Source organism: Martes martes (genome assembly GCF_963455335.1).
Source record: "Martes martes genome assembly, chromosome: 7".
Lineage (NCBI taxonomy): Eukaryota > Metazoa > Chordata > Mammalia > Carnivora > Mustelidae > Martes > Martes martes.
In genome coordinates, this window is record NC_137894.1 from 18,149,663 (window position 1) to 18,170,340 (window position 20,678).

A 20,678-nucleotide genomic window follows, 5' to 3' on the forward strand; every position below is an offset into this window, starting at 1 on the left:
TGCAAGGGCCCACGGGCCCCGTCGTCTCCCGGGCAGGAGCGGTGCATCTGGGCACCTCCGGCTGGGGAAACTGAGGCGGGCCACCACAGGGACCCCCCGCCCTGTGCCCGTCGCGGGCCGCAGCAGCCGCGGCCGACCCTCGCCGTGCGCGCTCTCCGCGCCTCCCGCCCGCGGGCCGCAGGATTGAGGAAGTGCGTCTGGGCCCGGCCCGGCCCCGGCGCGCGCGGCCGGAGGCGCAGGGGGCGGAGGGCAGGGGGACGGCCAGGCCCGCTGGTGTCCGCCCCGCCCGGCCCCGCGCGCCCAGCCCCGCGTCCCAGGAGCCCCTGGTCCTGCCCCGCCGCCGCCGCAGCCGCAGGTAAGCACCCGTCCTGGGGCCTGGCTGCCTCCTGCGGAGGGTCTCGGGGAGCCCCGGCCCCCGCAGCCCAGGCCCGCGCTCCGGGCGGTCGCGTGCTCAGCCGAGGTAGCCCTTGCGGGAGGGGTGGGGGGGGTGCACCGAGGGCGCGGGCGACCCCCGTCTCGTGGCCCCGCGGCCTCTCCGGTCCGCGGAGTGGGGGAGGGTGCGGGGCCCTGGAGGGCCACCCCGAAACCCCGTGCGGGCCGCGGCCGGGGTCGGAGGAGCAGGGGCAAAAAAACAAAAGTCGGGAAGAGACACAGGGCGTCTGTAGGTTTCCTTCAGCCCCGCGCGGGCCGAGTGTGAGCGCGCCAGCGTGCGGGTGAATGTAAGTGCGTGTGCGTGTGTGTATGTTTGTGACGGGGAGGCTCTGCCCAGGATCTCTGGCCCCCGGGGCAGGGGGGTGGGGGCTGCTTCTGAGGGGCTGCCAAGCGCGCCAGCCCCCCCACCCCGCCCAGCAAAGCCTGGGCCCGGCTTCTGCCCAAGGGACGCGGCTCTGGCAGGTCCCCGTAAAACCCGCCATCTCTGCCACCTTGCCTGGCAGGGGTGCAGAGATGAGTGAGGTCCAGGACAGGGCGAGGAGGGAGCCTGGGAAGGCTGGTGGCCAGAGGGAGATGGTGAGGGGGAATCTGGGGACCTCTGGCCAGCCCACCTTGTCCCTGCATGGTTAGGGGCCAGGAAGTTTTCTCCCCAAACACACCGGCAGGGTTCAGAGAGGTAGAAAAAAACAGGAGCCCGAGGTTTAAGTTTTTAGCAAGGCTCTCACTGAATACAGTCTTTTTAGAGTTTGCCAGCCAGTCAACATTGTAACGAGGTACCCAGACATTAAACGGTGGACTAGATTGACTAAGTATTTTTGCTTCTGTCCGGGAAAAATAAAAAAATTAAGTTACAAACATACAAACCTTACACCTGACTTGTCCCTAAAGGAGGTTTTGGGGTCAGCCAAACATTCCTGCCCCCAAACTTCCACATCTCAGGGAATAGGCCCATATTCAACTCAGTTGCTCAGTCGCTGCGAATTTTCCTCTATCCTGTACCCTCATCCCTTGAATTCAGTCTGTTACCAAGTTGAGTTGGGCTTACCTGTGTGTCTGGGTCCAACCCTTCTTTCTCAGTCTCCATCCTAGTCTAAAGTAGGAGCACCCATTTCTGTATGATTACAATCCTCCCCTCTCCAGTTCTCTATTTGACACCCAGAGTGATTTTTTTTTTTTAAATAGGTAAAACAGAATGTGTCAGTCCTCTTCTCAGAACCCTGCAATAATTTCTCCTTGTGACTGGCATGAAATACAGGACACCTCCTTTCCCTCGGTTTGTTTGGAGTCTGGCATCATGAACCACATGACCATTGCCCATGTCACCCCACCACAGTCCCCCCACCCCAGCCACCCTGGCCCACCTCACTCTCCAGTATGTGGTGTCTGCTGTCTTGACCCCTGATTCTTCACAGGGCCAGCCACCCCCCTCTAAACCCAGCCTCTTTTTCACATCCCTGGCTCAGTGTCCGTCTGGGGTCTCCACTGGTATTATGGTCCTTCTTCATTTATTAGCTCTCTCCTTTAACTGCCTGGCGCTCTCTACTGGAGCTCCAGGGGTCAGAGACCATTTGTAGGCACCAACATTGCTCACTGCTGCATCTTCTCTGCCAGAACTAAGAGGTGCCCAGTACACACAGGCACAGGAATTGAATGGCTAATGGACAGGCGTAACTTATTTGTGATTACAGACTCATGAAGAACTACTGTTCCCAAACTCTTGGGTGTTCATCTGGGACTGAGACCTACACATTTCTTGTCTGTAGCTCCTTGGTATTTTGATGTCCATGAATCCATTAAACACATTTTGGAGACAAGCCGGTAACTGATCAGGGGAGGCCAGGAGTGCCAAAGGGATATCGAAGACTTTGGATCAAGCATCTCTACAACACTTTTCATTCAAAAAATTACCGGATAATATGAGAATTGCTAACGTGCTTCATTTGCAAGTGTCTTCTAGCCCTTTGGTACTGGCAGTCCTTTCCAAGCCTCCTGAAAAGACAGGTGAGCAGGTCCTGAATCTCCTGCCTTTCTCCTCTGTCAGAAACTTTGTAGCAAGCACTCACTTAACTGTGCCTTCCCCACAAGCTGTACAGTTTCCTGATCTCATGGAGTTCCCTCCTCATAGAAAGGGCCCAATAAAAACATTTGCCCAATGAATGTCAGGTTTCCCCCCCCTTTTTTCCCTATTAAGTATTCAGGTATTGTTCATTAATGCCAGTATAAAGTTTTGCAAACGAAAAATTGGTGAGGTTTTAAAAGGTATTAAAATGATCATGACAGAAAACCTCTTGAAGCCCTCTTAAGGATGTGTACACCATAATGAAAACAAGACATGGAACTTATAACCATGATTTGTTGCACTGTTCTGAACCCAAAGGAAGTAGGAAGAAGCAAAGATCCGTTTGAGGGCGAAGATTAAGCAAAAGTTGAGTTACCTCACTTTAAAACGTCTACCTTAGAGTCTAAGCCGACAAACAAATTACAATTGAAAAACTGCTCCAGTTGTAATATCCTCCATCAGTAAAGAGATTTTCAAAAGGAAACTGAAAATGAAAAGGGGAACAAAATGTGCTGGGCAAGGGTTGGCCTAAAATATTTTAAAGATTTTTTTTTTAAAACTTAAAAGCATTCTATGGTAAGACACTTCTGTTTTCAGAAGGAACATCTACTAGCATTTGGATTTTTTTAAGGTGTTGTTGGGTAGATGTGGTAGCTGATTTTAATAGGTGTTTCAAAGCAGATGGCCACCGTGTTCCGTGGTTTCTAAATGTTACTGTAGGATTCGGAGCTTCTAGTTTAAAACAGAGATGAGATGGTTTGGTGCTTCGCTGTGTTCTTCTCTCAAGCTGGTTTTCCTAATCAGATTTTACAATTTAGAAAGCTTTGATGGTCTCCTAAATTTTGTCCAAATGGATCATTCCTTCTTGGATTGTTCAGGCTCCCAGACTCCAAACACAGGTTTTCCTAAGTATGGTTTGCTGCAACCTCTCACTCTTTGGTTCAGAAACACGGGGGGTCATAATGGACATGGCTTCTAGGGGAGGGGTTTCCTAGCTCCTTGACCTTCCCCTGCCTGTAGGAGTCTAGCCTACCCAGGCCTGATTTCCAGGACCTAAGATGAGAAAGCTCCAGTGCCCTTCTAGCCTTATTCTGTAGCTTGCTCAGAGCCCACACTGTTCAGGACACCTTCTACAACCTGCTCAGTGGGGAGACCGTGTGTCTGCCCTCCAGCATTGATACTGTCTCTGAACTTGGTAATTAGATGGTCTCTCTGGCCTCCCGCTGGTACTGTAGGGGAGGACCACTTCTGTCCCTATTATAGAAAGTGAGTGCGGAAAAATTTACCTTATTTGAAATCACACAGCAACCCTGCGGTCACCTGGGTGAGAGGGTGCATGTCTATTTTTAACAGATGGGAAAACTGAGACACGTGTAAGTAAGTTTCGGCTTGAGGTCATACTGCTGGCATGTGACAGAGACGGTCTAAGCCTTTGATGTTCAGATTGTGCGTTTTTCCTTTCCATATTATCTTGGACATGACTTACATGACGTTGATTTTTTTTTTCCTTACTACACTAGATCACTTTCCATTTCCGTTATTTGTCTCAGAGGATAGTGGCTAATGACCCCGTACTTACATATAGATAGACTCTGCAAACACTAATAGAAACATGTGCATTTTACATAGTAATCCCCTCCCATTGTGCTATTTATCCCATGCTAGGCCCAAGCTGGACCTGGGTCTTGCCCTCAAGGCATTTCTGGAGATTTAATCATTATAGCAAGATAGGCACCTGTATTGGGGGACCCCCCCCACCGACCTCAGGCTCAGTGGGAGCCCAGCATGGGAGAGCAACACGCCGGTTCAGCAGTTATCACGGCCTGGTTAGTTTGGGGAGATCAAGCTTAATCGAACTCAGGGTTTCTCCAGATAATTGGAACTATTCAGGCTAGATAATTCTCGGTTGTGGGTGGCTGCTCTGTGTATTATAAGATGTTTAGTAATGAACCTGACCTCTACCCACTAGATGCCTGTAGAACCCCAGACCCCAAGTTATGACAACCAGAAATGCCTCCAGCCATGGCCAAAGGTACCCAGGCAGGCAAAACGTGTGGGGCTCCTTTTTGTTACCCCCCAGGGCTCAGACAGACTTGTCTTCATAACCAGTACCAATGCCTTCTGGACCCCTTCTCTTCGGGATCCTTGCCTGCTTGCCTCTTTGCGATTACAATCTCGCCTCTGGGCTTCCGGAAGAGTTTGTTCTGGGCAAAGGGAAGATCTTGTATTGTGTTCAGTTGTGAAGTGCGTCTGCCCCACCCTAACTCGGAGTGTGAACCTCGGAAAGCAGAAGCCTCATTTAATTTTATTCGTGTCGCTGTGCTATTGACAATGTTGATGTGTTGTTTGAACAATGACTGAACCCTTTATCAGGGGTGTCTGCAATTGTTGGGGTTTCTTCGAGACTGGTTTTTTTTTTTTTTTTTTTGGTTTTTGTTTTAGAGAGAGAGCATGAGAGAGCACGAGTGGGGAGGGGGGGGTTGGGGAGGAGAGAATCTTGAGCAGGCTCCATACCCATTGCAGAGCCCAGTGTGGGGCTCAGTCTCACAACCCTAAGACCATGACCTGAGCCAGAGTCAAGAGTCGGAGGCTTAACCGACTGAGCCACCCGGGCGCCCCTTGAGACTGTTCTTTAAGCAGCCATGATCCGTGGGGAGCAAGGTTGGGTGGGGGGAGCTCCGTCTGTCCCTGCCCCCACCTGACTGGGCGTGGCTAGACAGATGGAATGCGAGGAGGAATGTTGGCAAAGGAGGACACCCAAGGGCGACATAAAATAGTAAATATATGCAAGAGAGCAGGAAGGGACTTGACAAGAAGAAACTTTCTGATTTTCTGATATTTTCCACCACCAGAACCAGACAACTTTCTGCTCAGCCATGACTGTGTGTCTGTGCCTTAGTCCATCCTCCGGGCAGCAGTGGCGGCGGTGACCCCGGCCAGGACCGACTTGGAGAGCGGCCACCCAAGAGTCCATGGCTGGCATGTCTCGGCGACCGCCCAGCATGTACTGGTGTGTGGGGCCAGAGGGCTCAGCTGTGTGTCCGGAACGTGCCATGGAGACCCGTAATGGTAAGAGCCAGGCCAGCCTGGCGCGGGGCGTCACCTGCCGTTTGTGTGCTTCGGGGAGTCCAGAGCGAAGGGTTTTCGACCAGAGGTTAAAAAGGCCAGTGACTCGGCGAAAGTCTCATCATAAAGTATATCTTGGGATTCTCACTTAAATTCTGAACATTGAAGGGCTGGGGGACAAAATTTATTATGGAGCCAAAGACCTTAAGAATCAGGGCATTACTTCATGTTGGTTAAAAAGTTTTTTTAATGGGGATTTGGTTTTGTTTTCTCATGATAAAAGTAATGCATGTTTATTAAAGAAAAATTTTTTTAAAAAGGCAAAAAAATAAAGAGAAGTAGGGGGAAAAAACTCTCCAGGAGTCCCACTGCCCTAAATCCAAGAGCTGCTAATAGCTTGGTACGTTCTCGTCCAGTCCTCTTCTCTGGACGTCAGGGATTTTGTTTTAATTTTATAGTGTGTGCAGTATGGTATCCTACTTTTTTCTCCTAACTTTGCCAGTCACCTAGCTCCTGTGATCTAGTAAAACACCATCTCATGTGGGAACACTGTATAACGTGATCGACTTAGTCCTTACTCCCCTGTCGGATGTGTGGGAATATCCAGGTTGCTTCTGTTTACTGACTCTTACCAAAAGCATCCCACTCCCATCTTTTTCTACGTGGTTTTGAGACCATTTCCATAAAATACATGTATAGAAGTGGGATTATTAGGTTTGAACACTTTTAAGCCTCTTTCTGTGGATTGCCAGAGTTCTGCTAGAGTTGTACCACTTTTAACACCATTCACCCAAGTTGAGAGGATGTCATTGACACTGTTTTGTTTTGTTTTTAAGATTTTATTTATTTATTTGACAGAGAGATCACAAGTAGGCAGAGAGGCAGGCAGAGGGAGGGGGGAAGCAGGCTCCCCGCTGAGCAGAGAGCCCAATGTGGGGCTCCATCCCAGGACCCTGAGATCATGACCTGAGCTGAAGGCAGAGGCTTAACCCACTGAGCCACCTAGGCGCCTCTGGCATTGAAAGTGTCAATGAAAAGTATTTGGCCCTGGGTGCATACCAGGCACTGGATTTGGTGCTTTAGGAAATTGTCTCATTTGATCCTCACAACAACCTAGAAAATGGTCATTTATCCCCATTTTATAGCCAAGGAACTTGAGAGTAAAAGATGCATAGACACTTGGTGAAGGTCAACAGTTTTTAAGTGGCAGAACTGCTATTGGAACACTGTCTTCGCTCTAGAATTCTCTAGGCCACCGTGTGGGGTTTGAGAGGGCCCGTATGTTGGGTTTGAGAGGGCCATGAAGTTAGGGGTGCAGCATTGTGCCAGGCTGGGCAAACACTTTGTTCATTAACTTGAGTGTCTCTCTCCATTGAAAATGCCCCAAAGCTAACTAGGGCGATGTTTCTGGAAGATTGCTTTGCACATAAATCAAATTACGAAAGGGGGAAAGAATTTGTTTCTCGACATCGCCGAGCACTAAATGTTCTCAGAATGTCCGACTCGCATCTTTTGAACAGTTGTTTCTGTCTTAAAAGACATATATCTTATTTCCATTACTCGTTAGAAAGGCCTCCCCTTGTTAGCATGAGATCAAGGTGACCTGCAGTAGAACACGATATCCGGTTTTTGAGTAGTGCCTCTACTTTCCAGTTCCGTTATCCCACCTGTCTCTCCTCTTAGCAATCCTGAGGAATGAGGATGGGGCAGTGACACTGGGGCTTACTGGGTGGGTGACAGTGTCAGCCAGAAAAGCCCCAGAGGGGATCTTCCTTGTCCCCTTCCTGGTCAGGAGTTGGTGATCTAATGATCTAAATGAGTAGGTCTTTACCCTACCAGAAACACTGGGGATGTCTATACCACCAACGCCCAGGCACCCCCTAGACTCACTCGAGCAGCATTTTTGGGGAAGGGCAAGTATGGGCGTTTAAAAAATATTTTCCACCCCCTTTCCATGATTCTAATGTGCAGAGAATCAACTGGTCTACAGTGTTTGGGTCCCATAGAACAGAATTCTCAAACTGCAGTATATACTCGAGTCCCCTGGGAACCTTGGTGAAATGCAGATTCTTACTGTGTTGGTCCGAGGACACTGAGATTCTGTGTTTCTAATAGATGCCCGGGCCATGCTGACCTTCTGTTCTACCCATAGAGTTGTAAGACTGACGTGATGGCTTTCTGAGGGGCCCAGGGATCCCCACTGAGTCTTACAGATCCTTGGGACCTGGGCCAAGGGACACCGAACAGACCTGGAACCAGCCCCGCCTTCCAGGCCTGAGATAGGACAGATAACCAGAAAATGTTCAGATGCACTGGGAGACCGAGCATTGAGACTCCCCAGCCCCCATTTTTTTTTTTTTTTCCTTTTGAGATCTATCTGGACTTTCCCCTGCTCCTACAGCAGGTTCCCCACCAGGCTGGAGGAAGCAGCTCAGAAATGTCTTTTCTGCTATAGGGCCTCTTCCCCAGGGGACTCTCAGGACCCCCCCACTACCCTGTTCCGAGTGAACCACGGAACACGCACAAGGGGACAGGAGCCTAGGGGAGTCATGCAGCCCCCACTGGGTGCTGTTCTAGATGCTGGGGTTGGAGGGATGGGGACCCACATGGGAGGTGATGTCTTGAGAATCCCAGATTGCTGAGGGAGGTGTTTATGTGCGGACAAAACACCTAAACCGCAGAGTTGAAGAAGGTAAGAGGCAAGTGGCCTGCACTGGAAAATTCTGTCCTGTGGCTCAGCTTTACGGAAATTATATTCTCTACTAAGGAATTATAAGAGTAACTGAATGCTCATGAGGACTGCATGGTGTGCAAATGGGCCCATACTCTGAGAGGGGAAAGCCTCCATTGGAGCTGAGGGAGGGGTGAAACCTTTCAGCACTCCCATCCTGCTGGCCATGGGCTGTTTACTTGGTGGCCAGACATCAGCCCCGCCCCTCCTTGCCCAGCACCTCCCACCCCCTCCCCGCACAGCAGTGGAAGAGTGAGGGTGTTATGCCCGAGTTTTCACGTCTGAGAGACCACCAAGGAGCCAACACCGATGTAATCACACGAGGGTTTATTTGACAAGCTTAAGCTTGGGCCCAAGTATACCCGACACAGCGGAGTAGGGACTTGGACCCCAAACCAGATTACAGTCCGAGTTTTTAAAGACAGAGTAGAGGTGTACAGAGTAGGGGTGGACTCGGCAGTAGGTGATTGGGTCACCACCCCCAGCCCTGTGTTCTTGTGATATTTTACAGTGTTAAGCTATCCTATTTCTGACATGATTTGTTATCTTGTTAGGCTATTCTACTTCTGACACGATTTATTACTTCATTAGGCTATCCTACTCGCAAATGGTTTTTGGCATGGCGTTTTGTTTTTAAAACCTTTGGTCAGTCTTTCTGGAACCAGGGGTCATTTACTGGTCACTGAGACCTAAGATGGCTGCCGGGATCAAGATGGCTGCACTTATGTCAAGGCTAGGCTTGAGGTGGGAACAGCCTTGTTTTTCTTGGTCTCCACAAGGGCAGAGGAGGACCCTCCCCTGCCCTTCCTGCCTGTCTCTTCTACAGCACAGTATCCCCTGGGGACCTCCGTAGGACCTCATAGGCATTGAGAAGGTTTAGTCTGTTAACCTGTGGCTCTGGGTTAAGGAGCCACTACTAACCTCGTTAGCTAGAGTGATGAGCATTAATGTTAATGACATCCGACCCCCCCACCACCTGCCACCGCCAGAGGCAGAGACTCCAGTGGAGAAAGCAGAGACACACCAGGTCTCTTAAGGCCGCTGCCCAGAATGGCGCGCTGTTGCCCTTGGCCAAAGCAAGTCACGTGGGGGAGCCCAAATGAAGAGCTCCATCCATCCACCAGGAGGCCATGGCCAGGCTGTGGATGCAGACAGAGGTGCCTGTCTTTCCATCTGCTGCGATGGGAGTTGGTGGGCTTCAGTCCTTTGAAAAGTACGACGGGTTGTACTTATATGTTGCTATTTATCGGATTAAGCAGCCTGCAGGAATTCCTGCCTGGAGCCTGTGTACCAGTGGACCGTGGAGTTGCCCTGATGGGCCGTCCTGAGGGGTGGGGTTGGCGAATCCCCGCTGCTGGCCTTCCCCTTGACCCCAAAGCTCTGCAGGCCCCATTTTAAAAAACGTCCCATGTTTGGATTTTATTTTCACAAAACACAAATCTGCACACCAAGACCACAGCCCGGGGCCAGGGCACATTCCCAGGGTAACACAGTCACCGGGAGATCAGAGCCACTGCTCCTGGCTCATGAGTAGGGTTTATGTTTTCTGCACTGAGCATGTGTTCCCTTTCCATGTTATTTTGTTTTGCATTACATTTGCAACTGGAAGAATAACACTGCCATTTATTTTTAAAAGTGTTGCCTCTTTAAATACCGATGTTTTGTGGCACACCTCACTGGCACAGCTCAGTGCTCACTTTGAAGGCCAACGTTGCTCCGACTGGCCTCTTTCCTCCTCGTTTCTTTCTGAACCCAATGGAGGAATATTTGCACCCACTGTCCAGGGCTGTGTCCCCAGCAGAAGAGCCAGATCTGTTCTGCTCACCTTCTCCCCAGACCTCCTGGGATCCCAGGGAGCCCTGCTTCCCCTCCCTCCCCTCCGCACCTCCCCCGTCCACCCACCTCCCACATCCCCCCAGGGAAGCTTATCACACAGCCACCTTCCAGAGCCAAGGAAGGAAAATTGGCCAGGAAGCAAACTGATAAGACTCAAATTATAGTCCATGTAGGAGCAGCTTTCTCTCTTTTAGAAGCTCTCTCTTTTTAAAAAATGCTTGGAAGACGTCATGCTTTGGAAACGATGAAGTTATTATTAGGCTTCCAAACATAGTTTAGAAAAAGATCCAAACATTAATGAAAATCGGGGAAGAACTCATGTTTTACTTCGGGGTTTTGGATGATGGCGTTTTGTTTGCATACCGATGTGTCCTAGGTGTGTTTCTCACGTCCATACCTGTTCTGACCATATAAATCACCTTGTTCCTGCTTAGAATGGCTAGTCCTTCCAAAGCCCACGAAGGTGCGAGCACTTCCTTCTCCAGTTGCCGGGTGGGGCCAGGGGTCTGGGTGTGCCTGTCCCATGTTTGTGGGGCACCAGTGTGTCCCAGGAAGGCACGTTGCAACCTTATTGGCACCGTCAGCAGTCAGCTGGCTTGTGGTGCAAGAGGAACGTTTAGAAAGCCTGGAGGAGTGGAGAGCATGAGTTGATAGAACGAGGGTCAGTGAGATAGGGGGCCGGGGCTTCGGGGCAGTCTGTGTGAACAAACACACCATGACACATACCTCAGCGCCTGACACTCCTCAGAGTGGAAAAACCTGTCCTGCCAGCTGAGGTGAGGCTCCCTGGCAAGTGGAGAGGCGAACAGACTTCTAGATAATTCAGGCCAAGGACTCTTGGTGATACTTTTCTGGAGGGTTAGGGGAGACGTGACGTCCCCGTGGGCAGGGGTGGCTCAGGGACCCCACCGCTCTGCGAGCAGCCCTGGCTTCAGCTGCCTGCCTCTCAGAGCACTGTCCTCCCCTGAAACGGCATGGACCAAAGGAGGACAAGGAACCTTCCAGAAGGTTTTTACACAGGTTTTTACACAGCTACTTTCAGTGCCCTCCTTTTTTTCTTTTGGCTTTTTCAAATCTGTATTAACAATGACTTCCCAAGAGTCAGGTGGTTGGCTCAAGTCGGGGCTCTTCTTGCCTTCCAGAAAGAGAACCAGGAAAGAGGCTGAAACAAGAAGTGCCCCTCCAGGGGGAGTGTGCTTTCTTGGAGGGCCACTGTAAGAAATCCTACCAGGGACGGGGGCCGGTCCGCGTGGATGCGGGCCTCTCCCGGCAGAACTGCCCGCCCACATCTTTAGCGGGTTTCCGGAGCCCGTGTCCCGCCAGGGTCACACCCTGGGAGCGAGGAGGGTAGACAGGGCTTTGCTTGGAAGGAGTCTGTGGTCCATAGGGCGGCCCCGCCCTCAGCCTGGCCTCAGAAGCAGCACTGGGCCTTTCGGGGACCGTAGCCAGTACCCAGTAAGGAGTCCCTTACTGAGGAAGGTGAAGGGACGAGAGGCCCGGCGGTGGCCTGGGGGGGTGGGAGAAACGGCTGCGGGCATCCATCCATGAGAGCAGTGGTTAGCACAGCTGTGCCTCGTGCCCACAGAGTCCTGCCCAAACACAGAAGCTCTGGGTTCGATGGGACTTCTAATATTACCCTTAATATGAGGCTTAGATCTTCTGGATATTTCTCCAGAATGTACTTGCTTACTCCTAGCGATGGGGAACTGACTCCCTCTCAGGTAAGACCAGCCCAGCCCCCAGCCCGTCTGTGGGCAACTCTGTTAGGAAGTTTATGCTGCAAGACCAGACCTGCCCTCAGGGCATCTAGCTCCACCCACCTGGGCTGATAAGAATCCCTTAACACGCCCTTTCTTGAAATAACTAGAAGCCCATTCCTTGCCCTGCCTCTCTGCGGATTCCTTTTCTCCCTGAAGTAAACCACTCACTGTCTTCAAGAGCGAGCAGGCTTCTACTTGGTTAACACTGAGCTTTTTCTTTTTTTTTTTTCTGGCTTCTTGGTCTGCGGAGCCATTAGGCCGTGGCCACCTGGGCCCAGGGAAAGAGCTGCTTTCCCTCTTCCCCTGCCACAACCGCCTCCGCCTCGCGGCGGGTGCGCTCTTGGGAACACCTATTCTAGGGGCTAAGAGCCTGAAGCTCACCCAGCCCTCAGCCCTGACCTCCGGCCTCCCCCTGCCTGACATTGGCCCGTACTTGGCTCCACTTCTCAGGGACAGGCAGGGCAGTCCCACCGGACAGCCTCTGTGCTCGCTGGGGAGCTGCACGGGACCACCTGGCATGCATTCAGTGGCCAAGAGGGGACCTTTTTCTTTCCAGCCCTACCCCAGGCCCCCATGGAGACACCTGTGACCAGGAAGGTGTCTGTGTAGACCTCCCCAGGTCCTGGATCAGAAGAACAAGGATTTTCTTCCACCTGTCCGATTTCCTGGTCCCCATGAGTCAGACCTGGAAGCAGTCATATTTAGGGATTTGTATGAAATTCTTGAGTTCTCTGGGAATGGACCCCTCCTCAGCAGTAGCCTATAAATCCGAACTTCAATACCTTCAATACCTTCTATTCAATACATGAATAGAAGAATGTTTATCCAATCAGCCGTCCGTTCAAGTGCTTCTAGATGATTTCTCCGTTTTGCTTATTATGGTTAAGAGTTGACTATCACTGCCTATGACCCAGCATGATCGCAAGACCCAAGAATACGCACATGAAATGTTATCAAAGTAATACACACCCCGAGTTAAAGAGGCAAGGGATACAGGGCAGGCTCTAAGGCAGAGCGCCAGTGTCAACTCCCAAAAGGGTCTCTGTTTCCTGCATCTGAGTCTTGTTCTTCAGGTCATTACCATTTCTCTACATGGAGGATATATGCCTGCACATCTGCTCCATTGGCCGAGCCTGTGTCCGTGGCCTGCCTGCCGTGATAAACGATTTCCTTCCCTTCCATGCCACGTCTCCCAGCTGCTCCATCCATGTAGAATTCTGTCGGTGTCCTCTCATCTCTCATCTTTGGGTCGTATTCGTGGTCTTCAGTGATATGTTCCCATCACAGTGATTTGGCCTGGGGACTCCGCGTCATCCTTGTCCTGTGGGGGCCTGGGGGTGAGGACCCCTTCTTTTCTTTTTACCTCCATCCCACATTTCTGGCTCATACTCAGAAGTCTTTGGCCCCTCTTTTATTGGAAGCACATCAGGAAAACTCCTAGCCCGGGACTTAGGCAGGCAACACCAAAGAGACTGGGCGTTCCCAGAAACATCTTCATTTTGCCCTCCCTGGGGTCCCCCTTGGAAATCATCTGCCATCAGACCGTGAAAGAGCCCACTCTGTTGTCCTCTAATGTGGTTTGACTCCCACTGCTTTGTGGGTGACCTTTGGGTGGTTTTTTTTCCTCCTCTCTGGAAGCTTCTAGAATCTTCCCTGTATGCTTGGTCTTCTGCAATCCTGGTCTTCGTAACACAAGACCTGGGTGAGGGTCCTTTTTCATTCCTGCTGCTTGGCACTGGTTAGGCCAGCTGTTCAGGCCCGGAAAAATTCCTTATATTTGCTTTGATAATATCTTCCTTCTCTGCGTTTTCTCTTTGGGGTTTGGTTTTATTTGTTTTTCTGGAACTTCTTGTAGTTATGATACATGTTGCTCATCTTTTCTCCTGCATTTTCCAGTGCCGCTGCTGCTTCTGAAAATTTGAGAGATGTTCTTGACTCATCTTCCGTCCTGTCTCCTGAATGTTTCATCTGTGATTTCCAGAAAGTTCTTTCCTTTTCTTGGTCGTTTCTTTCCGAGCCTTCTGTTCCTGTGTTATGTCTGAGGTGACTTCTGGAATTCTCCTGAGGGTCCTGATGGGCATTTATCTTATTTTATTTTAATGTCAGTCTTATTACCTTCTCAGTTGATTTTTAAATTGATTGCTTATGTCAGACTTATTAAGACCAATATTTTTACAGTGAATTACAGTGAATTTTTACAATGAATTACAGTAAACCAATGATTACATGGTTCAGAGCATTATTAAGGAAATTTGCAGTCAGTTGACTTGATAGGCAGAGCACGTGTATAAATGACCTGGGAAGCAATTTCCTACGATGCCAAGAGAAGCCAGTGAACATGCTGCTAGAAAAGTATTTTTCCATTGTCACAATGTGAGTTCTTTTTTTTTTTAAGATTTTATTTATTTATTTGACAGACAGAGATCACAAGTAGGCAGAGAGGCAGGCAGAGAGAGAGAGAGGAGGTAGCAGGCTCCCTGCTGAGCAGAGAGCCTGACGCGGGGCTCCATTCCAGGACCCTGGGATCACCACCTGAGTCGAAGGCAGAGGCTTTAACCCACTGAGCCACCCAGGCGCCCCATGTGAGTTCTTTTTAATGTCCTGCACTCTCTGCGTTTCTTCTGAGGCCTCACTTTCTGTTCGTTTTATTCATTCAGCATGATTCTGTCAGCAGTCATTAAGCATCCCTTTGTGGTGGACACTGTTCTAGGTTCTTAGAACGAAACAGGAGCCTCTGCTCTCATAGGGCCTGAAATTCTGGCAGGAACAGACAGTGGTGAACAGGAAAAATCAGAGAGTGATGCTGGACGAAGACAACATTACAGCAAGAGGAGGGTCTCAAGAGGGACTAGGGGGCTCTCTTTCATTGTTATTGGGTGAGACCTCTCTGAGGAGGGGACTCTGAATTTCAGATCTGCTCAGTTGAGCAGAAGGAGGGAGCCAAGGGAAGACTGGGAAGAAGAGAGTTTAAAAAAAAAAAAAAATGTCCTGAAAAACAAGATAGGATGATATGCCCACCTCTCCTTCCTGTGCCCCTTCATTCATCCCATGTTGTTTCCAACCTTCTATAGACCAAGGGTCGGGAAAGCTGGAAAATGTCCTCATGATACTTAACGTTCCAGGGGAAAACTGGAGAAATAAACTGTGTGTGAAGGCCACAAAGCAAGTCAACCAGTGTGCAGGGATGGGGCGTGGGGGGCAGAGGTCACTCTTTTAGCTCAGAGGTCAGGGAAGGCGTCTAGGGAGAGCTGGCATTATTGAAGCAGAATTAGGTGCATGGAAGGAGGGAGTCAGTCCCGTAAAGGGCTGGGGAAGGGCTCTCCCATCCAAGGCTGCTGCCCAGGGCAAGAGCAATGACGGGACGCTGAGCTGGGCGTGTTGGCACAGCCCCGAGATGGCCTGTGTGCTGAGAGCAGGTGCTGGAAGTGTTGGGCAGGGGCTGAACGGGGTGGGGGGTGCTCCGTGGCAGGCCAGGGAAGGGCTCAGGTCTTATTCTGAGAGTAATTAAAGCAGTCAGAGGAGTGACGGGGTGGGATTGAGGAGCTCATAGGCTCTTGGGGTGGTGGCCCCGGTGGGTGGGGCAGGAGCAGGAAGAGGAGGACGGACCTGGGATCTGTTCTGAAGCAAAACCCATCACGACTTAAGTGTTTATTGTTTCATAGCAAACCACCCCATAACCCACTGGTTCCAAGCAACAGTGTGTGACTCCCCAGGATTCTGTGGGTCAGGAAGCGGCCGGGCACCGGGCCCTTCTTCCATCTCTGGCATATCTGACCCTTTCAGCGCTCCCCCACGTGCCTTCTCCCTCCCCATGTGCTTTCTCCCCATCAAACACCTGCCCCCACTTCCTTGCAGCATAGCAGGTGCATTGAGGGGAATTCAGAAGCTGAAGCTCCCAGGGCCTTCTTGAAGCTCAGGCCAGGCACTGTCTCCTCGTCACCTCTGCTGCCCGCGTTGGTCAAAACAGTTGAAAAGGCCAGTCCAGGTGCTGGGTAGGGCGGGAGAGATGATGCCTCGTAAAGGGAGGGAAAGCAAAAAGTTGTGGCCCTCTTTAATATACCGCAGAACTTGGTAATGGATTACAGATGAGGAGGAAGAGAAAGGAGGGATGCAAAACATGACTTTGGACCTCTCCCTGACCACTGTCCCCCCATTGGCCCCCAAAGGGAACTGCTATTTTTTTTTTAAGATTTTATTTATTTATTTGACAGAGATCACAAGTAGGCAGAGAGACAGGCAGAGAGAGAGGAGGGAAGCAGGCACCCCACTGAGCAGAGAGCCCGATACGGGGCCCGATCCTAGGACCCTGAGATCATGACCCGAGCCAAAGGCAGAGGCTTTAACTCACTGAGCCACCCAGGCGCCCCAGGTAACCATTATTTTGAAGACACTTAGAACCCTTTGCCCTAATTTATACCATCGTAAATATATGGGAATCTTTACAGTCCAGCAGTCCAGTAATCTTATCTCTGTCCTGCCAAGTGGGTCCCCTTGGGGCTGGGTCAGCATAAATTCCACAACATCTCCTGCCTGGGTTAAGGAAGACACTTCACAGAGGAAAAGGAAATCCCAAAGCCTGGCTCTGTCAGATGGAGCACGTGTGGTCCCCAGTCTCTGATCCTCTCTTAGGCAGGCCTGCCAGGGTTTCAGAGAGGTGGGTTCCGGTCCCGCGAAGGGTCCAGCATGGACCTGCCCTCTCAGAAGACTAGCCTGTCAATGGTGTGCATACTGGCTGTGAACAGAGGACATCTTGGAACCACGGGGTGCCACGGTCCCTTAGCCACTGGACTCAGGGGAAACCGAGCTTGGGTTCCAACCCTACAGCTGAGAGAAAGAGGGGCACCCCTCCGCTGGCTCACTATCCCCATATATGGAGTGGGGGTGGGGCGGGGGGCTGGTGGTTGGCATCCAAACTCACGTTTTGGCAATCCTGCTCCTTGCCGAACAGTTTAAATATTTTAAAAATTTAAAAATAAGTATTTTCCTACTGGGCTACTCTTGTTGTAACTTGCTTTTTCAACCCACATGAAGTTGCCCAGGATAAAGGTTGTATTTTCCAAGAAGCTGGATAAAACCTTTTCCCTCTAAAACTATCGAGACCTGGTACTTTTTTTATGGGTCGATATTTTACCATTGCTTCCAGTTCTTTAAAGATTTAAATGTTCCATTTCATCCTGAGTTCATTTTGGCAATACATTTTTCTAGATAGGCATCTGTTTCATCGAGATTTTCAAGTGTATTAGCATATAGTTCATAGGGGCATTGGGATTTAAAATATATTTTTTAGTTATCTTATTCATTTGTCACAGATAAATCATATACCTGATAAAAAAAATTCAGAAGTACAAAAGGGAATATAATGAAAAGTACTCCCTCCCACCCTGGGCCTCAATCTTTCAGTTCCTTTCCCAAAAAGTCAGAGAAAAAGTACCCCATCTTGGTTGTTTTTTTTTTTTTTTTTCCTCAGAAACCACAGTATTTTGGCCTGGATTTAAAACAGCTGTTTTTCTTTTCATAAATCTTTAGCTTAGGCAGAATTTTGAAGTGTTGTGTTTTTATCTTAGTTATTTTTCATTTTCTATATTATAAAACTTTTTTTTAAAAAGATTTTACTTATTTATTGGAGAGAGAGAGAGTGACTGAGAGAGAGAGAGAGCACAAGCTGGGGAAAGGGGCAGAGAGAGAAGCAAACTCCCCGCCGAGCAGGGAGCCCTCTGTGGGGCTCGATCTCAGGACCTCAGGATCATGATGTGAGCGGAAGGCAGATGCCCAACCGACTGAGGCACCCAGGCGCCCCTGTTTTGAAAATTTTTGAATATATTACAAAACTAGAGAGAACACTGTCTTGGATCTCTTTGTGTCCATTGCTCCGACTTCCATAATCGTCACCGCAGCCAAATCTTGATCTGTTCATATCCCGGTCCCTCTCTAAGATGATTTTAGAACCCAATTCCATGTTAAAAAGACTAAAAAATAAAAACAAAAACCTAAAAACTAAAAAAACAAAAAAACCTAAAATACAAAAAAACCCAGTATATTTCACATACATTTAAACAAAAAATAAAAATGTTTCGTTAGTAACATCAGATATCTAGTCAGTGTTCAGATGCCTTTGATTGTGCCTGTAATGTGTTCTATTTTATTTTATTTATCTATCTGAGAGAGAGAACACAAGCATGGGGGGGGAGAGGGGGAGGGGCGAGCAGAATCCCGGCCCGACTCAGGGCCTGATCCCAGGATCCCGAGATCAGGACCTGAGCTGAGTCACACAGTTAACTGACTTGGAGCCACCCAGACGTCCCTGTGCCCATCACGTGTTTTTATCACTGTTTTGTCTGAATCCGGTGTTTTGAATCAAGGTCCCTGCATTCTGTCTGGTGACAGTGGTTCTTCATTTCTCCCTGTCTCCCTCCTTTACTTTTTCCTTGAGATTGGGTTGTTGCTCAGACCATACTGGCCCGTCTCCCACAGTTTGGATTTTGGTGACTGCATCCGGTGTGTGTTGCTTAACACATTCCTGTCTGTGTTTCCAGAGATCCAGAGGCTTCCTGATTCCGTAAGATGCGCTGGCAAGAATGTTAGACAGTTTGTACTTCCCGTTTCATCCGTGGTGGGAGTCAAATGATGTCTAATGGTCTCTCCTTGGTAGGGGGACTTGTCCAGTGATTTCGGATGTTGTCACCCTGGTAATCTGCTATAAAGGTCCAAATGTTTTATTAGTCATCGATCCTTGCTTCGACCGGCTGTCTCATTTGGGCTTGCAAAGTGGTGCTATTTTGAGTCTGTCATTTCTCCTTCATCTGTTGGCTGCGATCTGTCTCCAAAGGGCTTTCTCCCATCACCTCTGTGGTAACTCGAGTTACAGTTTTGGGGGAAAAGTCAGAACGAATGGGTCATTCTTTCCCTTTATTTATTCCTTTTTCTGAAAAATGAGTCAATTCCCTAGTATCTGCCAAAGAGCACCAGTGACAGGTCTTTCTTGTATCATCATTAGCTCATGGACTTTAACTTATTTGATTTTTTTTTTTTTTTAAATTTATTTATTGGACAGAGATCACAAGTAGGCAGAGAGACAGGCAGAGAGAGAGAGGAGGAAACAGGCTCCCTGCTGAGCAGAGAGCCCTATGCGGGGCTTGATCCCAGGACCCTGGGATCATGACCTGAGCCGAAGGCAGAGGCTTTAACCCACTGAGCCACCCAGGCGCCCCAACTTATTTGATTTTTGATGCTAAAATTACTCATCTTTGACCAGTAGAAGCTCCTTTGGGTTGGTTCCTCTGTCTTTGGACATGACCCCAGGAGTCTTTGATGCCCTCCTTGCTTTCTGATGTGACAGGATGTTCCAGGCCTAGAACTTACTGTCTAATATTCCTGCCATCCACCATTTCTTTAAGGGGGCCCGCTTCCTCTGGTGGTCTCGTGATTTAATTCTCTACTGTGTAGTTTTGTCTTCCTTCTCATTGAAGACACCATTGTTCTCTCCCCTCCCCACCCCACCCCTCCGTCTTATCTTTTGTCAATCAATCTTCCAGTGAGATTGTTTCATGAATCTTTTGAAAGAATCAGTTCTGGATCTTCTTCTTGTTGTTCTTTTTTTTTTTTATCTCTAAGCTTTCAGTTTATATAATTTCTGATTTTCTGTTTCTTTTCTCTTGTTTTCTAAACTCACTTTTCCTTTCCAACTTCTTGAGTGCTACCCTCTCACTTCGGGGAACTCATCCTTTATCACCTCGAGAATTTTTCTCATTTATTTGGGGAGACAGTTCTGGAATTCCTACCAGACCACGTTTTGGAAAGCTTTGAGCATCGTCTCCCGTGTCTCTTAATTTTTTGGCCGGTCCTCTTCGCGTCTGGATGCCGCCCCTTCTGCTTGTCCTTGCGGGTGACCGAGGTGTCCTCCAGCCCCGTCCGTTCCACTCTACCATCCACGCAATGTGCTCTCCTATGCAACTCTTATGGTTTTCATTTCTGAGCTTTTTAGTCAAGCCTTGTTTGTGGATGCCGCGTCCTCCTATCTCTCTGGAAGACGTCATTCGTATTCATTCTGAGGTCTTCTTCTTGCTTTACGAATACTGGTTCTGGGTGGAGACGGGCCCTTGAGATGCTGGAAAGCCAGAGCCCAGGATGCTGCTTAGAGAAGCTCAGGCACTGCCTCGTCCTTTCCTCGTGGATGAGGGTGGGGGCTGTTTTATCGGGACTGGGAGAATCTAGAGTTTGCCCATACTCTCTTATCTCAGGGACTGGGTTATATGCGGAGCCCCCTACCCCCGCCGAACCCCGAGCAGTTTGTAAGGGTGCAGAAAGCAATGCCTGCTCTCAGACCTGGCAAGACCCTGCCTGTGCAAGTATTGTCACTGTATGCTCACTTCCCCTTGGGGACACTCGGGCCCAAGGAGGGCTGAGAGGGGATACGCCCCCACCTTCTTCTGCCCCAGGGCCCATGCGCTTCCAGTGGGGCTGGGTCCTCAGCTATAAGCAGAGAGCTTAATTTCGCCTTATTTCCTGTGCATGGGAGTGGGAGGTAGGGAGGTCTCTTCCTGCTAATCTGTCCTCTGCTTGTGGGCTCGGTAGGTGAAACCGAGTGCTTCTCCTTATGGTATTCATCTTCCTCAAATGTTTGTGCGTGTGGAGTTGGATGCTGATCTCTGGGGCTGGGATTCCCCTCAGTTGTCTGAGAATGTGGCATCGGTCATCGCCGCCTACAGAGAGAAGGGCAGAGAGACTGTGGCGGCTTCCTCGGGAGTGTGCCTGGAGCCTGTCTTCTTGGTGGTGGGGGATGGGGCTTCATGAGCCT

At 49.8% G+C, this 20,678-nt stretch overlaps 1 protein-coding gene across 1 annotated transcript in view; it reads left to right on the forward strand.

Moving 5' to 3' along the window:
* The first annotated feature begins 235 nt into the window (after positions 1-235).
* The window catches only part of LRRK1 (leucine rich repeat kinase 1), a 122,898-nt gene continuing 102,455 nt past the window's right edge, over positions 236-20,678 (forward strand). The window contains exons 1-2 of the mRNA XM_080808394.1: positions 236-355; positions 5,344-5,560. Of these exons, the coding sequence (XP_080664520.1) occupies positions 5,464-5,560 (97 nt within the window). The 5' untranslated portion in view covers positions 236-355; positions 5,344-5,463. The remainder of the gene's footprint in view (positions 356-5,343; positions 5,561-20,678) is intronic.